The 20,752-nt window shown below is 44.3% G+C and overlaps 1 protein-coding gene across 6 annotated transcripts; it reads left to right on the plus strand.

The window, feature by feature from the left end:
• Positions 1–436: 436 nt before the first annotated feature.
• On the plus strand, positions 437–20,313 carry LOC137381447 (uncharacterized). Of its 6 annotated transcripts, XM_068054052.1 has the most exons (4): positions 437–495; positions 678–759; positions 10,990–11,121; positions 15,847–20,313. In XM_068054052.1, the coding sequence occupies exon 4, from the start codon at positions 15,893–15,895 to the stop codon at positions 16,544–16,546; it is 654 nt and encodes a 217-aa protein (XP_067910153.1). In that variant the 5' UTR covers positions 437–495; positions 678–759; positions 10,990–11,121; positions 15,847–15,892; the 3' UTR covers positions 16,547–20,313. The 6 variants fall into 6 exon arrangements, with proteins under 6 accessions (XP_067910153.1, XP_067910152.1, XP_067910154.1 ...); XM_068054051.1 differs by having other exon boundaries at positions 469–759; XM_068054053.1 differs by having other exon boundaries at positions 469–759; positions 15,852–20,313.
• Positions 20,314–20,752: the final 439 nt, after the last annotated feature.

Consider the following 20,752-nt stretch of genomic DNA (forward strand, 5'->3'; position numbering starts at 1 on the left):
ATGACTACAGTGATTATACTTCAAAAGTACTTCATTGGCTATAAAGTGCTTTTGGAATGACCTGAGGTTGTGAACGGTGCTATATAAATTCAAATCTTTCTTTCTAAATGATTTCATAACCTGCTAAAGTCGGTATCTGGTAAAGGCACCCACACAGACAGTGGGCATCAGATGCAGGAACTGGAAGGATGTGGCTCACAGACCCTCTATGTACCCTATCCAGGAAATGGTGTTTGAAAAGTAGGATCACCGTTCTGGTTATGATAATTCAAGGGCAAATTCGAGCATCATCTGAACGCTGCAAAAAAAGGAAGAAAATGATAGTGATTTGAGAGATTTGGAAAACAATTCAAAATTAGCAGCATTCACCAAAAATTCCGTGGTTTTGGCCATTTGAAGACTTCCCCTTCACAGAACCGAAAGTAAATGGTAAGTTGAAAAGTTGGTTTCGATTTCCGTGACTGAAAACTGTCGGGAGCAAGAGGCAGATAGGAGGTGATGAGTCTTAATTCTGACTTTTGGAAAGAACTTTGCGGTGTAGTTAATTTCATCGATGAATTTCGCGATTATTGGAAAGATGATAAATGTCACTTTCATACACTGAGCGGCAAATCGATCCGTTTAAAGGTTGGCAGCAGAAAGAACTTTTCAATCATTTGATTTCTTGTACATAACAGGTTTTTTTAAAAACGGGTGGTGGTGGAGAGAAGGGAGAGGGGTCTACGCAGCCCTGGAACTGTGAATTGGAGGTAGAAACCGGTAAGAAATGTTTTATGTGATTGTTGCAAAGGGGCACCAGACAGCAAAAGGGCGCCTATTCAATTGGGACCATAATTCATATATATTTAATGTGTTAAACATGGAATAACAGAGACTGAACATGGGATAAAGATGTCACACAGATCTTTTGCTGCATTATCGCCTTTAAACAAGCATCCTTGAAGCAGACTTTGGGTGCCCCACTGGTCATCTGGCTCCGGCTACCTCACCATAAAAAAGGTCCTTGGGTATGTGACCATCTTCCATCCTGCGGACGTGTCCGATCCACCAAAGCCGCCTGTGTTTGGTCAGTGCCAACACGCTTGGGATCTGTCTTTGAGAGGACTCCCACATTTATGATTTTGTCCTGTCAGGCCATACCCATAATGCACCGCAGACAGTGAAGGTGGCCCATGTTTCACAGACATACAGCAAGCTGCTGAGATCGCGAATGACACTGGGGCTAAAGGGGTCAAATCAAGAGAATAGGTTGTATAGTCTAGATTTATATTTCCAGGTGTATGGAAGATTAAGGGGTGATCTAATTGAGATCTTAAGACAATTAAAGGATTTGATAGGGTAGATAGAGAGAAACTATTTCTCTGGCAGCGAGAGTTCAAACAAGCGGGCATAAATACATACCCATCTAGGCACTTCCAGGCATTAACACCTAGCATCAGCAGAGGCCATCTAGTAAGGGTCAGACCCAATCCAGTTATTGCCTCATTTAATCTTAATGGACTATCCCCAAAAAAACAGGTCATGTCAACCTAATGGACCTCAATAAACTATTACTCATACCGAAAGCCCAGTTGGTGTGAACACAGCCAGTTGGTCTCTGAGAAGGGCTACTTTGGAATAATGCAATGCATAGCTGGGTTACTTCTTAATAGTGTCAGCCTTGGCTCTAAACCACAGGGTAGAAGGTTGTAAAGCCCCACTTCAGAGACTTGAGCACACAACCTAGGGTGACACTCCACTGCAGTACTGAAGGAATGCTGCACTGTCAGAGGTGCTGTCTTCTGGATAAGACATTAAACTGAGACCTGTCTGCCCTTGTAGACAGGATGTGAAAGCTCCCAAGGGAGTATTTCGATGATGAACAAAGAAACTCTCCCCGAGCTTGGCTGTTCTTACATTACAAAAGTGAGAATACTTCAAAAGTACTTCATTGGCTGTAAAACACTTTGGGATGTCCTGAAATCATGAAAGACGCTATATAATTGCAAGTTTTTCTTTCTAATTGAACTTGATTTTAACCCTGAACATACTGAAATGAGAAGACAGAATTTAAAAAAGTAGGAGAAAAATTTCACATTTTGTCACGTTAGAAAATGAATACACAAAGTACAGACAATGTAAACATATAAACCTAACCCAGATATTTTAAAGGGTTTTTACTCTGTCTTTCTGGAGAAGTCTAAATATACCAATTCTTCATTTTACAGTCTCTCACTAGTTTTCTCATGAAAGTATACTTCAGGCTGTGGGTGAGACCTTAGCAATAAATGTTTCCTCTTACAGGTCTCATGTGACAACAGAAGAAGAAGGTAAACACCGGTCAGAAAAATGTCTGTTGAGTTTTATGGGTGGCAGGTCATCTACGAGGATAAAGGGCACCTGAAATCGGGACAGGAGCTTCAAAGTGGCAGTGGCTATACTATGTACCATGGGACCCACAAAAACAATGCTGCAAATATAATATGTTCAGGGTTTGTACCATCCAAGGATGGGCTCCTGGGTCCTGGCGTGTACATTAGCAGAGATATGAATAAAGCAAGGGCATACCCAAAACAAATAGCAGCCCAGGATAGAGTGGTCTTCAAGCTGAAAGTTAGAGTTGGAAAAGTGAAGAAAATAGATATGGATAATCATCCCCTTCAAACAACCTGGCATCAGAATGGCTACGACTCTGCCTGGATCCCACCGAAATGTGGGATGATGTGCATTCCTAGTGGAAAAGAAGAAGACTGCGTCTGGGATCCCAAACGGATTACGGTGGTGGATATCGCCTATGCAGATGACCAGGTCAAGAAGGATCTGAGGAAGCTGATACGCCAACAGACGATGGCCAAGAAAGAGAAGGTCAAGGGTCAGTGTGACATCTGTGGCTTTCAGAAATATTCGTCTCATTTAACTCAGAGATGCTGGGGGTGTGAGAAGGTCATCTGCCCTTTTATGAGCAAACATGTTTGTAAACAAAGAAGGAAATAGGGAGATTTTGCTGGTGGTTGCTTTTAAACCATTGTCTGTTTTTGAATGAGCTAATTTTTCTCTTCAGTCCTGCTCCTTCCCTTCACTATTAATATTAAGAATATCAGGAATAAGGAAAGGTCTTTAGATCCAACAAGCTGTTTCCCCAGTTGCCTGCTTCTCACCATATCCATCAATTCTATCTCCTTCCAGAAACACATATGATTGTGTCGCAAGCCCATTTATACATCGAAATGGCCAATGACATAGACACCATATTCTGCTTTGGGCAAATAAGCTTTGTGACATTCCTTCTCAGCCCAAATTTCCAAATGTTTCATTAACTCCTCCTTCACATGCTTCTCTGAAGCTGGAAGGCAGTTGATTGGCCCTCCAGCTTCAAGAGCCTATTCGTCACCCTTAATTGGACAGGCAACTTATCTCCATGCCAATTAAGGGGGTGTCCTGGTCAAAATTCCAATCCCGGGAGTGGGCTCGGGACTCGGAAACAGTGTTGGCTCCCATTTTCCGCCCTGAGGCAAAAGTTCAGCCACATAAATCTAACACTCATACAAGCATCAGGAGTCCTCCCCTAGAAAGCTTAGAGAGTGAATACACCACTCCACGTGTTACTGAGTCATACATTGTAGGAGTGTTCCAGGCTCAAATCTCCATGTTGAGTTGGGAGATTTCAGATGGAGTAGCAGTTTGGGTGCTGCTATTTGCTTGATCTGTCTTGGGGTAAGCAAGAGAAAAATCAGCCAGGGCACCTGTTCATGATCACCATCCAGCCCAATCCATTCAGCCGTGCATGAGCAGTTTCAGGCAAGGAATGGATTGGACTTAGCTGTGATGCCATCTGTGGTTAAATAGCTTGCCCTGACTATTTAAATGAACACATAATAAATGACCAATGGATGACTAGCCACACATATGGAGGTGTACGCCAAGGAGGAGGAGAGTAGATCAAAGCACACAAAGGCCTGGGCTATTGTGGTAACCACTTTGTAAGGATCATGTTTCTGTATCATGATACAGAGATACAAGGTGTGGAAGTCCTTTCTTATTACAGTAACATTGTACAATATACAATATCAAGTTTACAGTTTCAACTAAACTGCCTTCTTTCATTACATTGTTGTCAGAAACAGAAGTAACACTAATTAGATTTTGCAGTAAGTGGGTATAATATTGACTTCAGGGGATATCATGCTCTATAATAGTGTAATATTTAGTTTTCCATTGTCCTTACCTATTTAAAATAACAGTTAAACTGTTCACAAAGGTGTTTCACATGTATGAATTAACTTATGTGCTACCAAAGGAAATTAACCCCTGGGGTTTTGAGGAGATAAACTTTGCACTAAACTCATATGGGCAATACTCTTAATAGTCTGTGGTGTTTCCTGCTTACTTTTAAAAATGTACCACTTTCTACAATGATTTACTTTTTCTATTGTGAATTAGCACAGCCTGCATTGTAAAACTGCATAAAAAATATGTCAAAGGAAGTTGGATATGAATCATCTTGTAGTGAACATTATCACAGCTCAGTACTGGTAAAGGAACACAGCTTTGGCAGAAAATGTTTATGTCTAAACTTTTTCCATTTGTTTAAATAAAGAGCCTGTGAATAATTTTGGAATCCTCATGTAACTTACACTTGAGACATCTGTGTCTAAAAATGGTGGAGTGATTCTTTGGCAAAGGGAAAAACTCCTTTTGATAAAACAGCCTTGAAGATAAAGGTGCTTTTTAAATTCATTCTTGGGACGTGAGCATTGCTGGCAAGGCCAGCATTTATTGCCCGCCCCTCTCATGGCCCATGAGAAGGTGGTGGTGGTGAACTGAGTGGCTTGCTAGGCCATTTCAGAGTCAACTACATTGCTGTGGGTCTGGAGCCACATGTAGGCCAGACTGGGTAAGTTTGGCAGATTTTCTCCTCTGGAAGACTTTAGTGAACCAGATGCTTTTTTTTTACAACAATCCAGTAGTTTCATAAGCATTATTATTGAGACGAGTATTTCATTCCAGATTTATTAATTGATTGAATTTAAATTCCCCCAGCTGCTGTGGTGGGATTTAAGTTCATGTTGCCGGAGCATTATTCCAGGCCTCTGGATTACTAGTCCAATAACATTACCATTCTGTACCTTTTTCATTCTTGGTCACCAACTCCAAGTGTGAGGGCAAGCGAGCAATCAACGTTTGCGCTTCTGCCTGTGCTGCTGTGTGACTGGGGATGAGGGAGGCTGGTGCAAAGTGACTCTCCCTGCCAAACTCTCCTCCTCTCTGTCCATGCATAAGCACATGGATAGTATCAGAATACTTTCCCCAATGGCTTAGAACGTGAGCATCTGCACCCAACAGACTAGGACTGTCCAACAATTGATTTTTGCAGGAAAAATGAAGAAAGACTGGCATTTATAAAGTACTTTTCACAATTTTATGATATCTAAAAGTGAATAACTGTCAATGAAATGCTTTTTATTTTCAAGTGTTGTAATGGAGGGAGCCCGGGAAGTTAAATTGCAACAACAGTGTAATAGTGAGCAGATAATATGCTTTTTAGTGATTTGTTGAGGGATATATATTAACCAGGACAGTGGGGAGAACTCCCCCACTCTTCTTTGAATAGTGTCATTGAATCTTTTACATCCACTTGAGAGGGGAGACATCTGAAAGATGGCACCTCTGACAGTGCAGTACTCCGTTGCAGTATCAGCTAAGTTTCTGTGCCCAAGACGTTAGAGTGGGACTTAAATCCACAGCCTTCAGATGCAGAGGCAGGCAATCTCCCCACTGAACCACAACTCACACAGTTTAGGCCCATTGTAATTCCCCTAACAGGAGTGGTATGAGGGGTATTACAGTTGGCCTGAGCACCCTTTAGGCTAAAGAGGGAAAACTGGCCAGGGATACTATTCATAACCACCATACAGCGATCTCCACTGGAAGTTCAACAGCTGGTACAAGGATGAGAATCTTTAGATATAAGTAGCAATTCCCATTGGAACAGAAAATGTTAAGAGATTTGACAGTGAGATTCCAAATTGATGAGCTTTGATAAGGTAAAGGAGGTAAAAGACTCTTCTGATGCCCTACGTCATTTTGACAATTTCCAGTTTCCTGGCCCTAACCGCCTCCTCTTCACTATAGACTTCCAATCTCTCTACACCTCCATCCCCCACCAAGATGGTTTGAGGGCTCTCCGCTTCTTCCTTGAACAGAGGCCCAACTACTCCCATTCACCACCACCCTCCTCCGCCAGACTGAACTTGTTCTCACTTTGAACAACTTCTCCTTCAACTCCACTCACTTCCTTCAAGTAAGAGGTGTTGCGAATAGGTACCCGCATGGGTCCTAGTTATGCCTGTCTTTTTGAGGGATATGTCGAACATTCCTTGTTCCAGTCCTACTCTGGCCCCCTCCACCAACTCTTTTTCCGGTACGTTGATGACTGTATTGGTGCCGTTTCCTGCTCCCGCCCCGAACTGGAAAACTTTTTCAACTTTGCTTCCAATTTCCACCCTTCTCTCACCTGACATGGTCCATCTCTGACATTCTCTATCTCCATCTCTGGGGATAGGCTGTCTACTAATATTCATTATAAGCCCACTGACTCACATGGCTACCTTGACTACACTTCCTCACACCCTGTCCCCTGTAAGGACTCCATTCCATTCTCCCAGTTTCTCAGACTCTAATGCATCTGCTCTGATGATGCAACCTTCCACAACAGCTCTTCTGAGATGTCTCCCTTTTTCCACAACCAAGGATTTCCCCCCCCCCCACTATGGTTGAAAGGGCCCTCAACCGTGTCCAGCCCATTTTGCACACCTCTGCCCTCACCCCTTCCCCTCCCTCCCAGAACCACAACTGGGTTCCCCTTGTCCTCACTTTCCACCCTACCAGCCTCCGCATCCTCTGCCATTTCTGCCACCTCCAGCGTGATGCTGCTAACAAACGCATCTTCCCCTCCCCTGTCAGAATTCCAAAGGGATCATTCCCTCTGCGACCCCTGATCCTCTCCTGCATTACCCCCAACACCTCGGCCCCTTCTCACAGCACCTTCCCATGCAACTGCAGGAGGTGTAATACCTGCCCATTTACCTCCTCTCTCCTTGCTAACCAAGATCCCAAACACTCCTTTCAGGTGAAGCAGCGATTTACTTGTTCTTCTTTCAATTTAGTATACTGTATTCACTGCTCACAATGCAGTCTCCTTGTTTGGCGACCACACGCAGACTGGGTGACCGCTTTGCAGAACACCTCCGCTCAGTCCATAACCATGACCCCGAGCATCCTGTCGCTTGCCATTTCAACACTCCCCCCTGCACTCATGCCCACATCTCTATTCTGGGCTTACTGCAGTGTTCCAGTGAACATCAACACAAGCTCAAGGAACAGCACCTCATTTACCGATTAGGCACTGTTGACCCTTTCTCTCTCTGGGGTGTCAACTGACGTGATGGACAAAGATACACTGAAACCACAGTCTCATATAACTTCACTTTATTAATACTTAAATCACTTAAAGCATACAAGTGCTTAATTACTTCTTCAACTTTGCGTCAAACTCACTATTCTCGGTTATTACTGCTTACAATAGGTCGCAAGACTCACGACTTGAACTTAAATACTACCTGTGAGAGGCAAACTGGCCAGGCTCCCTCCGCGTGGGTTGTAGTCTTCTCTGAGTGCCGAATTCAGGGTCTTCCTTTGCGATGGTTGGTCCCAGGTTGTCGCTGCCGAAGCTTCGAATCCCTCCTGCTTTTATATGTTTTCTTCTGGTTTCCAGAATGTTAGAGACGGTTACATCATCTAGGACCCTCATGATTCTAAAGTCACCTGTCCAAGGGTCTCGTAAACAGGCCACATCTGCTCCATTGTTCTCTTATCCATTCTTAATATAGCATCCTTGATAACCGCAAGACTAACGACTCTTGATGCCTAGGATCTGCTCAGTCAGTAGTCTAGTTTTGTTTCTTCTTCCTTCATAACAGATTGACCGTCACAAAACCACAACCTCAGCTCTTCTTTCGCAGATCTGGTGTTTGTGTGAGCTTGGCCTTTTTTCCCATCATGCTTTGTAGAGACTTGACATTAGCATCTTGCTGTCTACAGCACGCTACAGCCTACCGGACTGAACATTGAGTTCATCAGAGCATGATTGGCCCACATTTTTTATTTTCAGTTTCACTTTTTATTTTTATTTCATTTTATTATAGTTTGTTTCATCATTCAATTTTTTTTATCATGTGCTTGCCCACTGTTTTCTTTTCATGTTTGTGCATTTGGCTAGGGCTTTCATTATTCTGTCATATAACACCCTCTCTGCACTAACGCTTTGTAGTTCATCACACCATTAACACACTCTATGCCTTTGCCTTTGCCCCATGACATCCTTGTCAGTTATTCTCTGTGACCCTATGGCCTATCAACATGTTCTCTTTTGTTCTCTTTGGCCCCACCCCCACTTTATTTCCTTAAAACCTATTACATTTTTAACCATTGCCAGTTCTGATGAAAGGTCACTGACCTGAAACGTTAATTTTGCGTCTCTGTCCACAGATGCTGCCAGATCTGCTGAGTATTTTCTGGCACTTTTTGTTTTTGTTTTTATTAAAGGAGGAACAATAGTTGATAAGTGAATAACTCACGAAATCAATAAAAGAGAATGAAACCGTACTGACCACCCGGCATCGACTTAGGCACCTGAAACAACAATGGCAAACACAGCCCTGTCGACCCTGCAAAGTCCTCCTTACTAACATCTGGGGGCGTGTGACAAAGTTGGGAGAGCTGTCCCACAGACTAGTCAAGCAACAGCCTGACATAATCATAGTCATGGAATCATACCTTACAGACAATGTCCCAGACACTGCCATCACTATCCCCGGGTATGCCCTGTCCCACCGGCAGGACAGACCCAGCAGAGGTGGCGGCACAGTGGCATACAGTCGGGAGAGAGTTGCCCTGGGAGACTTCAACATCGCCTCTGGACCCCATGAAGTCTCATGACATCAGGTCAAACATGGGCAAGGAAACCTCCTGCTGATTACCACCTACCGCATTCCCTCGGCTGATGAATCAGTACGCCTCCATGTTGATCACCACTTGGAGGAAGCACTGAGGGTGGCAAGGACACAGAATATACTCTCAGTAGGGGACTTCAATGTCCATCACCAAGAGTGGCTCGATAGCACCACTACTAACCGAGCTGGCCAAGTCCTAAAGGACATAGCTGCTAGACTGGGTCTGCGACAGGTGGTGAGGGTACCAACATGAGGGAAAAACATACTTGATCTTATCCTCACCAATCTGCCTGCCACAAATGCATCTGTCCATAACAGTATTGGTAGGAGTGACCATCGCACAGTCCTAGTCGAGACGAAGTCCCGTCTTCACATTGAGGATACCCTCCATCGTGTTGTGTGGCACTACCACTGTGCTAAATAGGATAGATTTCGTACAAATCTAGCAATGCAAAACTGGGCATCCATGAAATGCTGTGGGCCATCAGCAGCAGCTGAATTGTTCTCATCCACCATCTGTAACCTCATGGCCCGGCATAATCCATGTAGAAATGCAGCAAGACCTGGACAAACCCAGGCTTGGGCTGATAAGTGGCAAATAACATTCGCGCCACAGAAGTGCCAGTCAATGGCAATCTTCAACAAGAGAGAATCTAACCATCTCCCCTTGACATTCAGCGGCATTACGATTGCCGAATCCCCCACTATCAACATCCTCGGGGTTACCATTGACCAGAAACTGAACTGGAGCAGCCACATAAATACCGTGGCTACAAGAGCAGGTCAGAGGCTAGGAATTTTGTGGCGAGTAACTCCCCTCCTGACTCCCCAAAGCCTGTCCACCATCTACAAGGCACAAGTCAGGAGTGTGATGAAATACTCTCCACTTGCCTGGATGGGTGCAGCTCCAACAACACTCAAGAAGCTCGACACCATCCAGGACAAAGCAGCCCGCTTGATTGGCACCCCATCTACGAACCTTCACTCCCTCCACCACCGACGCACAGTGGCAGCAGTGTGTACCATCTACAAGATGCGCTGCAGTAATGCACCAAGGCTCCTTAGGCAGCACCTTCCAAACCCACGACCTCTACCACCTGGAAAGACAAGGGCAGCAAATGCATGGGAACACCACCACCTGTAGGTTCCCCTCCAAGTCACACACCATCCTGACTTGGAACTATACTGCCGTTCCTTCACTGTCGCTGGGTCAAAATCCTGGAACTCCCTTCTTAACAGCACTGTGGGTGTACCTACCTCACATGGACTGCAGCGGTTCAAGAAGGCAGCTCACCACCACCTTCTCAAGGGCAATTAGGGATGGGCAATAAATACTGGCCTAGCCAGCGACGCCCACATCCCATGAATGAATAAAAAGAAAAAATAAAGGCTTATTTCTAAGATTCTCACCAAAAGAATCAAGATAGAGGTTAGGAAAAGGTTTTAAAAATTAAACGGGCGAGTATTTGAAGAATAGAAAAGGGAATGGTGAAAGGGCAGGTGAATGGCACTAAATGGATAGCTCTTCAGAGAGCTGGCACAGGGGCAATGGGCCAAATGGCCTTCTTCTGTGCTGTAATGTTCAACAATTCTATGTGTAGGATTAGTTTGTCTTTGATGTCGTTTCCCCCAGTCAGAGAACTCATCAACATTTAGGTCAAGCCATGGGTGGGAATAAAAGCCACTTGAACAATGTATCACAGGGCTATCAGGGCCTGTAGGCCAGTACTCCAGCAGTTAACAGCACCTTCAGCAGAAGAGGGATAAAATTAGTAAGCAGAAAAATTAAGAAATACTCTCTGCATATTAGGAGGGGTAGTGATGCCTTCGGAGTTTGAGGGAAAATAAACAGCAAGATGTCAGGATTTGGATCCAGGATTATCATTAGTGGCTCTGCCGCTCCCACTTAGCTCCAGGCTGTTTAAGTAGTTTATCTGTGTTCTGGGCCCTTTAAATAGTGACATAATTAACAAGGCAGCCTGTTTTTTTTCTATTTCAGGATATTGAAATTGAAAGTTAAATATTGCCGAGGAGTGTGAATTTTAAGCTGCTCTCAAACTTCGGAAGGAATCTACTTTTACAGCTTAAACTTTTCATCCACTGACTCAATTCAGATCAGTTGATCAAGTTGGTGAGTTAGTTGTTATGTTATATATTGAGTATTTTGGACTGTTTATCGGATGTCTAAAAGACATGACCACTACAGACATTTTATATATGACTCCTTCCTGATTGTTTCTCTCATTGTAACTGTTTGAAGTATATGTTTTACCACTCTGTACGTGAGACCCATTTTGGGTTTTGAATTCTAAATGTAGCACACTTGCTGGTTGAGTGGATAAATGTCCTCTGCATGAGCTTTACAAACCAGGAAGTATCAGTCATAATTCCCAACGTGTCTAACTGGGGTGGGGCTACAATCAGCCTCAGTGCCCTGACCAGAGAAGGAAAAAAAAATCAGGCTTCCTGCTCCTGATTTCTCTCCTGAGAACTTTCCTGAAAAAATGCGGTTATCAGGTGAGGACAGGACTTGACTTCACAGCGATGCTCTCCATGGTTGAATATCCTACTGGTATTCATTGACCAGTTATTAGGTGGGGGGAGGGGGGTTTGACACCCATGAAATAGTATCCTGGCTTCAATCAACAACTTCAGGAACAGCTCGGGGAAAATGGAGAGCGACTTATGTCACTGATTAGTTGATATTGTTTCTATTGTTCTTAGGGCTAATGGGATCAAGGGATAGGGGGAGAAAGCGGGAACAGCTTACTGAGTTTGGATGATCAGCCATGATCGTATAGAATGGCGGAGCAGGCTCGAAAGGCCAAATGGCCTGCTCCTGCTCCTATTTTTCTATGTTTCTATAACCCAGTGATATAAATATTGTTGAAGAATCATGGAATCGTGCTGCAGAGAAGAAGACCCTTCGGCCGAGTGTGCCTGTGCCAGATCTTTGAAAGAACTATCCAAGTCCCAGTCCCCATCTTTTCCCACAGCCCTTGAAAGTTTCCTTTTCAAGTGTATATCCAATTCCCTTTTAAAAGTTATTATTGAATCTCTTTCCACTACCCTTTCAGGCAGCGCATTCCAGATCATAACAACTCACTGAATAATAAAGAATTCTCTTCATTTCCCCTCCGACGCTTTTGACAATTATCTTAAATCTGCAACCTTTGTTTACTGACCCTCCTCCAGTGATATCAGTGGGCAAAATTTTCCAGGCCCTGTGGGGACAGGCTGGGAGAAGGGAAGGCTGGCAAACGCTGTGGGAAGGCATCAGGGGGTAGCTTCCTGCTGCCATTCCTTTGTGCCAGTGGTGGGAAGTTGTCCGCCCACTGGGAGACCAATTGAGCTACTTAAGTGGCCAATTAAGGGCCACTTCCCACCTCTATGGGCATTTTGCCCACATCGGGGGGACTCGCCACTGTGTGGGGAGACTGTCCAGTGAAACCTGGCAGCCTTCCAGTGGGTTCTGGGGGGTTGGGGGAGGGGAAGCTACTTTATGGGCACACCATGGCTCATGGAGGGATCCACAGGTGGCAATGGTCGCCCCCTGGGCAATAGCACCATGGAACTCAGCAAACCACCCCCCTCCCCCCCCCCCCCACAAATGCAGGCTCCACCTACCCCCAATCCAACTTACCTGTCTCAGAGGGCATCCGGCCTTTGAGGCGCCCTCTCGAGGCAACTGCAGCCTCAGTAATGGCCACCACTAGTGATGGTGCTGCTGAGTTGCTGGCCCTCTGATTAGGCCAGCAGTTCTTGGGGCTGGGCTGCCATCCTCAATTGAATGGCAGCCGTGGCAACGGCCACTTAATTGGCCGCCACCCGCAAAATGCAGCCCTAGGTCCTGCCGCCCACTGAAGTTGTGTTGGCTCCCATTTTTGACACCGGAGGCGGGACTTCTGCCATCTCAGGAAAATTCAGCCCGATATTTCCTCATTTAATCTATCAAAAACCCTCATAATTTGAATGTCTGTATTAAATCTCCCCTTAATCTTCTAAGGAGAATAGTTCCAGTTTAGCTAGTCTCTCCACAATGTTCTGCAGACCCATGATGGAATTAGTGTGGTCACACCCAAACTAATGGCCATAAATATAAGATAATCACTAATAAATCTAACAGGGAATTCAGGAGAAGCTCCTTTACTCAGGCAGTGGTCAGAATGTGGAACTTGCTACCACAAGGAGTCGTTGAGGTGAATAGCATGGAGGACTTTAATGATAAGCTAGATAAACACATAAGAGAGAAAGGATTAGAAGGATATGCTTATGGGATTAGATGAAGAGGGATAGGGATAGGATCATGTAGAGCATAAACACTGGCATGGACCTATTGGGCCGAATGGCCTGTTTCTGTGCTGTAACTTTATAGTCTGTTTAGGAATCCATTGGACATTGCTTTTTTTAAATTCAGGTGCAGGAATTTTACACAGGGGGTGTGTGAGCTTAGCCCTGGTCTATTAGTATTCACACACCACTTGCAGATGTGCAGATTGGAAATCTTACAAAATTGCATTTTGGCAGTAATATACATAATAGGGTCAAAGTCCTTCCTTGTTAGGTGGCTAAAACTCGGAACAAAGAAGGAAAGTAGGTGATATAGGGTATTGGTGCGTATGATATCTGATAGCATGTGTGCTGTAGGCCATAGGCAGTTTGGGAAGCAAAGTGATTTTCCACATTGTAGAACTTAAACAAGCAATAGTTCCTTTCGGGAATGTTGTTACCCATCATTGCTGCAACGTGTCATGGTAGATAATTGGCCTGAAAGAGATTAAATGCCCGAAGGAACAAATCTGTAAGTTGACTCAGGCTTCAGTCAATCAAGGGGTGGAGCAGTAGGTCCTGAAGTCAAATTCGCAGAAACAAAAAGTAAGTGATGAATGATCCATTAAATGCTCATCTTACTGATAGGGTTATCTTAATACTAAAAGTATAATTAAGGAAAGTCAAGACAATAGGCACAAACAATCATCTCAAGCTACAAAAAAATTGAAATCAGCATGGATAGAATACATTCTGAGTCCCCACCCAATTGTGTGATGAAAGTTATTAGCAGTGGATTTATCTGGAAATGGTACGGATATTGCATCTGTAATATTCGCAAGTAACATTCGCGCCACACAAGTGCCAGGCAATGACCATCTCCAACAAGAGAGAATCTAACCATCTCCCCTTGACATTCAATGGCATTACTATCACTGAATCCCCCACTATCAACATCCTAGGGGCTACCATTGACCAGAAACTGAACTGGAGTAGCCATATAAATACTGTGGCCACAAGAGCAGGTCAGAGGCTAGGAATCCTGAGGTGAGTAACTCCCCTCCTGACTCCCCAAAGCCTGTCCACCATCTACAAGGCACAAGTCAGGAATACTCCTTACTTGCCTGGATGGGTGCAACTCCAACAACACTCAAGAAGCTCGACACCATCCAGAACAAAGCAGCCCACTTGATTGGCACCCCATCCACAAACATTCACTCCTTCCACCACCGTCGCACAGTGGCAGCAGTGTGTACCATCTACCAGATGCACTGCAGCAACACACCCAGGCTCCTTAGACAGCACCTTCCAAACCCCGACCTCCACCAACTAGAAGGACAAGGGCAGCAAATGCATGGAAACACCACCGCCTGCAAGTTCCCCTTCAAGTCACACACCATCCTGACTTGGAATTATATCACCATTCCTTCACTATCGCTGGGTCAAAATCCTGGAACTCCCTTCCTAGCAGCACTGTGGGTGTACCTACCCCACATGGACTGCAGCGGTTCAAGAAGGCAGCTCACCACCACCTTCCCAAGGGCAATTAGGGATGGGCAATAAATGCTGGCCTAGCCAGTGACACCCACATCCCATGAATGAGTAAAAAAAAATATGCTGGGCAGCACAGTGGCGCAGTGGTTACCACCACAGCCTCACAGCTCCAGGGACCTGGGTTCGGTTCTGGGTACTGTATGTGCGGAGTTTGCAAGTTCTCCCTGGGGCCGTTTGGGTTTTCGCCGGGTGCTCTGGTTTCCTCCCACAGCCAAAGACTTGCAGGTGATAGGTAAATTGCCCCTAGTGTAGGTAGGTGGTAGGAAATATGGAATTACTGTAGGGTTAGTATAAATGGGTGGTTGTTGGTCGGCACAGACTCGGTGGGCCGAAGGGCCTGTTTCAGTGCTGTATCTCTAAAATAAATAAAAAAGTGCTGGACACCGGTTCATGCTAACATGTTTAAAAGGTGTGTGTGAGCTGGATTAACGTGCTCTGAAATCCAAAGCTTGGATTTTTTTGATAGCCATCAGTCAGCTCACAGATGTCTCAGCTTTTGGTGTGATGTTGGCTGATAGCTAATTCTGCTGTAGGTGTGCATGCACACTGACTCACACTCGCACATAGCAGATGGCTTTGACATTGTCGCCCACACAGGTCATAGAAATAATAGAAAATTTCAGACACAGAAGGAGGTTATTTGGCCCATTGACACAAGTTTGCCATCAATACAGTCACATGCATGATCACTCAAACATTTTTAATATGTAATTTCACTATCACATACATTCATGCACACACATATACATAGAATCATGGAATTATACAGCACAGAAGGAGGTCATTCACCCACTGTGCCTCTGCTGGGCATGTGCTAATTCACACAGACGTTCACACATAGACAAACACAGAGACACACTCACAACTGTTCGGTATTCACAGCCTCACACATAAAAATGCTATCACATACGCATGCACACTTCCCTATTTGAGCGGGTTGTAACCGAATTAAATTAATGCAAGACAAAGCAATCTTCAAGGAGATACATCCGTTCTATTTACATTGCAATTTATTTTTGTTGTTTGTTTGCAGAGCAGCACTTCTCCGTGTGATTGAGCAGCTTGGAGTCAGTGGCGTGATGGCGTTGACGTTTTTTGGATGGGAGACTATTTATGACAATCATCATCATTTGCAGTCAAATCAGGAACCAGTGAGTGGGAGAGAATATACCATGTACCATGGAACCTCAGTCAGCAATGCAAAGTCTATAATACAATCAGGCTTCAAGCAATCAAGCAAGGGGATGCTCGGCCCTGGAGTTTATGTTAGCAGAGACAAAGAGAAAGCTCGGAGGTATCCAATCAACAGTCCGAATGATAGAGTTATCTTAATGCTAAAAGTACGAGTAGGGAAAGTCAAGAAAATAGACAGAGAAAATCATCCCATGGCAACAACTTGGAATCAACAGGGATACGATACAGCTTGGGTCCCTCCCAACTGTGGAATGAAAAATGTTCCCAGTGGATTGGAGGAAGACTGTGTTTGGGATCCACAAAGGATCCGAGTGATTGATGTAATAGGTGCCCCTGATCCCATAACAACACAGCAGTTGAAAGATTTGCTTCAAGCAAGTTTGAACAGCAAACCTGCGTCCAGACTGGAATCAGCTGAGCCCTGTGGGGTCTGTAAAAACAACATGGTACCTTCTCATCAGTTACAGCTCTGCTGGGGTTGTGGACAGACTATCTGTCCTTTTATGGGGAAACACTTCTGCAACAGCAGTAGAAAGTGAAACCTGATGGGACTTGGCACCTTCATTTTTTTCTGTCTTTTTCTTCAAGACTTTGACACTGCCTGGTTAATGAAATGCTGCTCTGAATCCAGGGTTGCAGGATGTGTTGGCACATTGGCCTTTCTCCTCTGTGAGGCCCGGGTTCAAATCTAGCCCAGGCTGATGTATTGAAAGTCTAGATGAAATGAGTTTATAGGTCATAGGCCCAAAGTCTGAAACCACTCCAAATTTGGTAGTAAACTGGCAGCCTTATTTAGAAGGACCATAAAAGCTGGTGTGGAAAATGGAAGAATGTTATAAGTATGTAGAATGAACAGCACAGAAACAGGCCATTGGGCCACAGTAGCCTCTTCCCACCACTCTTCATCTCACCCCTATCAGAACCTTCTATTCCTTTCTCCCTCATGTGTTTACCAGGAGTAGGTCGGGGTTGTATTATGAAGTAGGCTGTGCATTCACCTCACATGTACTTACTTAATGCTTCCACTATGTGGTTGATGTGGAAAATTCAATTTCCAAACTCTTTCATCTTCCCATTTTCTGCTTCATAAATCTTGGTATCCAATTGCTCAATCTCCATTCCTCGACTTTTTAAGTGGTTGGACACTGCAGCCTCTCCACGCTCGCTGAGTAAGTCACCTTCCCCAAAAGTGCACAAAAAATTGGCGAATTCTTTCTCACTGCTAGCACTTGTAATTTTGGAGTTTTGGGAAGGAACTTGCATATTACACACCACCACTGATATAATAATCCACCTTATAACACTAGCTTCCCTAGAGACTGATAAAAATATTAATGCTGATGTTGATCAGCGACAATTAAAATGGGCTGAATGGCCTCTTTCTGTGCTGTCTGATTCTATGGCATCTGAACCTTGATCTTCCTTAAACATGGAAAATTTAGAATGGGAATGGTAATAAATCAAGTGTTCTTTGGGAGGGCTAGCATTACTGTGATGAGTCAAATGCCTCTTTCTGTGCTGTAAAACTGTTATGGCTTTATGACAGTGAATTTCTGTGGCCATTCGCTGTGAATAATTCACCCCTTTAAGCCAGTACCTCAGAATACCAGCACCTAGTGTGCTAAGTAAAAGTCATTCAATAATGGCACATTAGTGTTTTGAGACCTAGCACGATACTCTAATTTATGTTAAATTATTACCCTTCTTATTGTTGTAATTTTCTGCTGCAAAAAGAAACAAAATCCTTTGGAAAAGCCACGTATTCCATCACTACTACAGCGAGTTATCTCAGTCTTGAACTGAGGTCTTTGGAATACGAGACACCTGAGGAAATTCAACCATCTCTGGAACATGATACGACGCAGTCAATTTATTAAGCCTGGTGCTTTCAATTCATAAAACTTCCCTTTGTTGCCAGCTTGCAGCATGGAAAAACTTTTTTTTAGAAAAAGATTTCCCACTTTCAAACTGAATGGGAGGGTAAGTCAGAGAAAAAAAGTGAAAGGTTTAAAACATAACTTTTAGGGACAACATATTTGGAAAGGTAGATGAGTTAGATTAGATAGAAAAATAGTCCAAGTTAAATCAGGAGAGTCGGCCAGAGCAAGCAGGGAGGAAAAAAGGGTAGAACGAGGAAGGAATGGCAGGAAGAACAGGTGCAGCGCTTATCTTTCTGTTTTTCATATGGATTTTCATAGTTTAGCATTAATATTCCAACATAAATATCTGTCCTCTCAGGTGGACGGAAAAGATTCCACAGCATTACTTCAAAGTAGAGTCGGGGAGCTCCCGAGTGTCATGGACAATATTTATCCCTCAAACAACATTACTTAATATAGGTTAACTTGCCATTTATTTCATTGTTATTGTGGGAGCTTGCTATATGAAAATTGGCCACTATATTTCCTATATTACGACAGTGGCTGTACTTTGAAAGTACTTCATTGGTTGTAAAGCACTTTGGTATGTTCTGAGGTGGGTGAAAGATATATCTATATAAAGGCAAATCTGTCTTTATATAAAAGAAAGGTGAAAATGAGTGTAAAATGTACACCTTATCCATTAGGTGGTGCAGTTCTGTGCTCTGCCACCCGATGACTAGTTTGCAACCTTCGCATCCTATTTGGCCCTGAGCTGAATTTCTGACCCCACACCCACAAACACCGCCTGCTTCCACTCTGTAATGTTGACAGTTCCAGTTATTATTTCCCAAGGTAAACCAGTCACTGGACTCAGTTTGCGTGTCATTTCCTGACCAGTGCTTAGACAATTACTCCTCTTCAGACCCTGATGCCCCCCCCCCACCCCCGCACCCCCCTGCCCAGATCCTCACAGTACGCTGAAGTGGTTGCAGCGGTTCGCGATTTTCAATCTGCAACTAGAAGATCCCATTGTTTGAACCTTTATAAAGCTCTGCTTAGGCCCCAACTAGAGTATTACATCCTGTTCTGGACTTTAGGAAGGATGTGAGTTTCCTTGAGAGGGTGCAGGGAAGATTTACCAAAATGGATCCAGGGATGGGTGATTTTAGATATAAGGTTAGGTTGTAAAAGCTGGGGTTGTTCTCCCTGGAGCAAAGGAGATTGAGGGGAGATTTGATAGAGGTGTATAAGATTATGACAGGTTGAGATAAGGTAGACAAGGAAAAACTGTTCCCACTAACTGATGGTACAAGGACTAGAGGACAGAGATTGAAGGTTTTGGGCAAGAGGTGCAGGGTGAATGTGAGGAAGAACATTTTTTATGCAGCGAATGGTAATGACCTGGAGCTAGACTGTAATCCATTATATTATTTAGATTATTTTTGTATTTTAATAAACCTAAAATTGAAAGGTGGCAAAAAAGGGCTGACTTTATATTTGCATCAAGGGCAATTATAACATTCCCTAAGCTTAGCTGAAAAATAGTTACCTTTACATTCACTTTATCACCTCCAAATGGAGACCTGGTTCTATTCGAAGGCCTTTCTAACCAAAACATCGACACTCTATGTGCAACTTTGGGACCAGGCCAAGGACTTTTGGATATGGATGGGACTGAATGCAGACTCCATCCTAAGCCTATGGATTGGCACCACTTAGAAACAATACAAATGAACTTAGATCATAATCACAAGAGGGAAGAGATTGGAATAAGTAAGCTGAGTTGGGCTGCTCTAAGGGATTCTTTTTTATGACACACCCCATGTAACCTCGAATGTTGGTCGTGAATATTTGTAACTTCTAATCCCTAATAAATCTGCAAGCCTTTTGACTTGGTGTTTGAATACATTATTAATATAGACACAGGACTGGAACCTTCTTTGTCTAAATACTGAAACAGAATTCAGATTCCTAACAGTAGCATCACCCAGCTCAACCACTACCTCAGCCTATCTGCTGCTTAAATTCTCATTCAGACTCATCCAGACTCACCTGTTCCAATGCTCTCCAACTGGCCTATCATTCTTCACTCTCCATGAACTGCACACCATCCAAAACTCTGCCAGTAGATCCTATCCTGTGCACCCATCACCTAATCCTCATGGATCCATATTGGCTCCCATACACCCCCGCCCACAAAAGTCTCAAATTTAAAATTCTCATCCATTCTTGATAAACTCACCAAATTCTTCCATGGCTTCACCCCTCCTTATCTCTACAAGCTCCTTCAGCCCTCCAATGCCCTTCAACTCTCTGTACCTCCAAGGCTGGCCTCCGTGCATTCGCCCTCACTTCAACCCACCATTGGCGGTTTGTGCCTTCATGCTCGGAAATTTCCTCCTTAAACTCATCTTGGCAGACCGAAGGAGGTCGTTGACTCTCTTTCTGTACTGGACCCATGTCTGGGGAGTGATCCGACAGCTGCTTACCTCCTCTCCGATCGCCGTCCAGGCTTGCCATCCCTGGGAAGGAGGACCTCCCACCTTTCCCTTGCAGCCTGGAGGAGAAAATGAAGGGAGGCATCGCTAAATTGTGGGGCCACCCAGTGTCTTGCCTAAGACAGGGCCCCAGGTCGATCAGGCTATGTTCCAACAACTAAAAGTCCTGGCGCAGCGGGGTCCAGGAGTTGCAGTCACAGGAATCAGCAACTACAGTTGTGTTGCTGATGTCCCTGACTCCTTCACGTGCTGGAAGTGTGTCCAGCTGCAGCTCTTGTTAGACCGCATGACGGCTCTGGAGCTGCAGATGGACTCACTTTGGAGCATCCGCGATGCTGAGGAGGTCGTGGATGGCACGTTTAGCGAATTGGTCACACCGCAGATT

This window comes from Heterodontus francisci, chromosome 22 (assembly GCF_036365525.1).
Source record: "Heterodontus francisci isolate sHetFra1 chromosome 22, sHetFra1.hap1, whole genome shotgun sequence".
Taxonomy (NCBI): Eukaryota; Metazoa; Chordata; class Chondrichthyes; order Heterodontiformes; family Heterodontidae; genus Heterodontus; species Heterodontus francisci.

What these genes read in the sequence shown, in the direction of transcription:
- LOC137381447 (XM_068054052.1), top strand. Translation starts at nt 15,893, where the DNA reads ATGGCGTTGACGTTTTTTGGATGGGAGACTATTTATGACAATCATCAT.